This window comes from Panthera leo, chromosome D1 (genome assembly GCF_018350215.1).
Source record: "Panthera leo isolate Ple1 chromosome D1, P.leo_Ple1_pat1.1, whole genome shotgun sequence".
Taxonomy (NCBI): domain Eukaryota; kingdom Metazoa; phylum Chordata; class Mammalia; order Carnivora; family Felidae; genus Panthera; species Panthera leo.
Genome location: NC_056688.1, coordinates 100,195,888 through 100,199,748, shown reverse-complemented (window position 1 = coordinate 100,199,748; position 3,861 = coordinate 100,195,888). Strand labels below are relative to the sequence as shown.

Here is a 3,861-nt window from a genome sequence, read left to right as displayed (position 1 = left end):
GGGTCATGGAGGATGAACAGCAGACTTCTAGAAGGGATAAGTCATACAGGTGGAAAATGGAAGCAGTACCCAATGTTAAATGTCAAGACCCGGTGGGGGATAACAGTTCTCAGCACTCGGAAGAGGTAAATTTCCTTAATCTTCTCTAATTGAATCCTCTTGAAAATCATAACTGACTTTTGTTTTAAAACTATGCTATTTTAAACCTGTTTAACTTCATCGTAAACTTATTGTAATGTTAAACTTGTATTATCTTATTTAAATGTAAACTTACTATTTCATTTTAAACTTGATTTGGAAATGTAAATATGCAAAACTAGACATAATTCTGAAAAAGCATATTAAGGAGGGACTGTTGGTCTCATCACATATCAAAATGTGTCATTGTATCAAAGCAACTATATTTCATATCAACTGGGACATGAATAAAGAGATCAATGAGACAGAATTGATTCTTGAATTGGATACAAATATATATGGGGCTTAGGAATATAATATCAGGATTTCAAGTCAATGGCAAAAAGAAAAATATGCAACTATAAAAAAAATCTTAAATTTTAGAAAATCCACTAAAATTCTATCTCTTTTCAACTCATAGATCAAAATAAATTCCAAATGCAGCAAAAGTTCTAATGCATGATACATAACCTCAAAAATACTTTAAAAATTAAGTGCTCAAATATAGTTGAAGAATATTTTGGCATGAACAAAGAGTCTTTAAAAAAAATCCTTATTGGATTTAAAAGAAAACATTGGGCACCTGAGTGGCTCAGTCAGTTAAGCATCCGACTTTGGCCCAGGTTATGATCTCACAGCTAGTGAATTTGAGCCCCACACTGTGCTCTGTGCTGACAGCTCAGAGCCTGGAGCCTGCTTCGGATTCTGTGTCTCCCTCTCTCTCTGCCCCTCCCCTGCTCAAGCTCTGTCTCTGTCTCTCTCTCTCACAAATAAGTAAACATTAAAAAAATGTTTTAAAGAAAACATCATTACACACCAAAAGCATTCTACAGAGTATACAAAAGTTAAAAACACACCAGTAGTCAGAAAGATAATACTTACATTCACAATAGTAAAAGGGATCCTTTCTTAGAATGTAATCAATAAGAATCAGTATGGAAATGAGCAACAATTGAATGAAATAGGTAAAGGTATTAACAGATGATTCCCAGAAAAAGAAATACAAACCATATTCAACATCTGGAAAGATAAACTAAACAATAAGAAAGATTACAATTTAGTCAGATTGTTCTATGCCACAAATATTCGTCAGCTACAGGTGGTTGAGAATGTGGAATGAAGTACCCTCACAGATGGTGAGCATCAGTGTAGCTACTGGGGCAATCTCTAGGACGGCACTTTGGTGATACCTATGAATATCGACACTTAACTATGTGATCATTTTTTCAAATACATATCTCAACAATTCCACTCCTAGGAACTCATACTTACACTTATTCACAAGCATACAATTATAGCAAACTTCTTTGTCAAAAAAAAAGGTTAGTAAAAACATGAACAGGAATGGATATATTTATTTTAGTATATGTTAATATGTAATGTGCAGTACAAGAAAAACTAAGAGATCTCTATGGACTAGTATGCAATATCTTCAAGATGTTGCAAATGATTTCACTTATACGTGGAATTTAAAAACAAAAACAAAAACCAGGAACAAACTCACGCATACAGAGAACAAACTGGCAGTTGCCAGAGTTGAGGGGGATGGAGGGATAGGCAAAATGGATGAAGGAGATAAAGGGTACAGAGTTTCACTTATAAAATAAATACATCACAAGAATAAAAAGTATAGCATAGGGAACACATCCAATATGTTGTAGCAACTTTTTATCTTAACACATGGAAGCTACCATGATCATAATGAGCATTTCTTAATGTACATGATAGTTCAGTCACTATGTTGTGTATCCGAAACTAGGATAATATTGTAGGACAATTTTTCAACTGAAAAATCAAAAATAAACAAAACTATCCTAAACTTAAAAGTTTATTTTTTAAAAAGTTGATAATAAAAACAAATATTTAAATACACAGAGAAAAATTTGCATACATAAATACAAATGATGTTAATACCTCAAGAGGCTTAAGAAACAGATTAAGTGACTTCCTCTGGGGAAAGAGGAATAGAGACCGTGTTGAGAGATAAGTAGGTAATTTATTCACATTTTATCCCATTATGTAAAGTGTTCTCTTTTACTATTCATTATTATCCATTACACATCAATTTTTCTTGTAAAAATAAAAGTGTTACACAAAATATTTTGCAGATAAGGCAACAGAAATTTACTGAACAAGACAGTCTATGCATCATTAACATTATAATTAGTATAATAAAAAGAATTACCTGAAATAACAAGAATATAAGGAAAATATTACTAAGTATCAAAAAAATTAAAAAACAAAAATTGATTGAAAATTAACCATGAAAATTTACTAAATAATTACCTATTGTTGACACCTTGCTATGAAGGTTTTGCACCTTTCTAAATGAAGCAATCTCCAAGGGATAATGGACTATAGATTCTACCAGGGAGGGAAATTGTTATTAAAGCACAATTATCCATTTCATCCTTTAAAAATAATTAAGTTCTTTGAACAAGGGAACTCAGAATCATTTTAACAAAACATCTGCATTCTTATAAAATGGCATCCAATGTCAAACAATTCTCTTCATGGTGGATAATGCACTTATAGACCAACAGATACGACATTTCTCATCCAGAGCTTCTTCATCGCATTTGTCATCTCAGAATTTCTCAGAGTATAGATCAGGGGGTTCAGCATAGGGGTTATAACTGTAAAAAACACACTCACTGATTTGTCAATGGGGAAGGTCTTAGCAGGTCTCACGTACATGAAAATACATGGCACAAAGAAGAAGACCACCACAGTGATGTGGGCACCACAGGTCTGGAGGGCTTTCCGCCTCCCTTCCGGACTAAGGTTCTTTAGAGAGTGCAAGATGACACCATAAGAGATGAGCAAGAGCACAAACACGAGTGTGCACATCATCCCTCCGTTGGCCACCACTAACAGGCCAATAACATATGTGTCAGTACAGGCAAGTCTCAGTAAGGGGTACATTTCACAGATGAAATGATCAATGACATTGGGACCACAGAATGGGAGACTATAAATCGTGCTAACTTGAATGGCTGAATGCAGAAAACCTCCAACCCAGGACCCTACCAGCAGCACAACACACACCTCTTGCCTCATGACAACCAAATAACGCAAAGGCTTACAGATGGCCACATAGCGGTCATAAGCCATCACCAGCAGAAGAATGACCTCTGATCCACCGAAAAGGTGCTCTGTAAATAGCTGGGTCATACAAGATTGGAAGGATATGGTATTTTCCCCAAAGAACAAGTCCAAAATCAATCTGGGGGAAATGCAAGACGAATAAGTGACATCCATAAAAGATAAGTTAGCAAGAAACAAGTACATAGGGGAGCCCAGCGTCTTACTGACAGCTATAGTCACCACAATGAGCAGGTTGCCCACCACCGTCAAAATATAGAAGAGCAAGAATATAACAAACAGAAACTTCTGTTCCTTTCCATCCTGTGTGAGGCCCAGGAGGACAAAGAAAGTTACATTGTTCTTTGATTCCATCCAGTCTGTATAGGACCTGATTCACATATTAGATGTAGGTTTCCTAGAAAACAAGGAGGGAAACTTAAATGCATAATAAGATTAATCTTTTATTGATTCATCAATTTAAAAAAAGTAGAAGACAACCTGTTTGTGTGGAGTATTTCACTGGTGCTGTGATTCCCAAGTTAAATAAGCCATGGTTTCCTACACTCTGAAAGAGCATATATAATTATTGCCAGTGTA

General features: G+C 35.0%; 1 protein-coding gene across 1 annotated transcript; it reads right to left on the bottom strand.

Moving 5' to 3' along the window:
- Positions 1 to 2,706: 2,706 nt before the first annotated feature.
- Positions 2,707 to 3,636, bottom strand: LOC122201294 (olfactory receptor 4A47-like). Its single transcript, XM_042907180.1, has one exon. The coding sequence runs from the start codon at positions 3,634 to 3,636 to the stop codon at positions 2,707 to 2,709; it is 930 nt and encodes a 309-aa protein (XP_042763114.1).
- Positions 3,637 to 3,861: the final 225 nt, after the last annotated feature.

What these genes read in the sequence shown, in the direction of transcription:
- LOC122201294 (XM_042907180.1), bottom strand. Translation starts at nt 3,636, where the DNA reads ATGGAATCAAAGAACAATGTAACTTTCTTTGTCCTCCTGGGCCTCACA.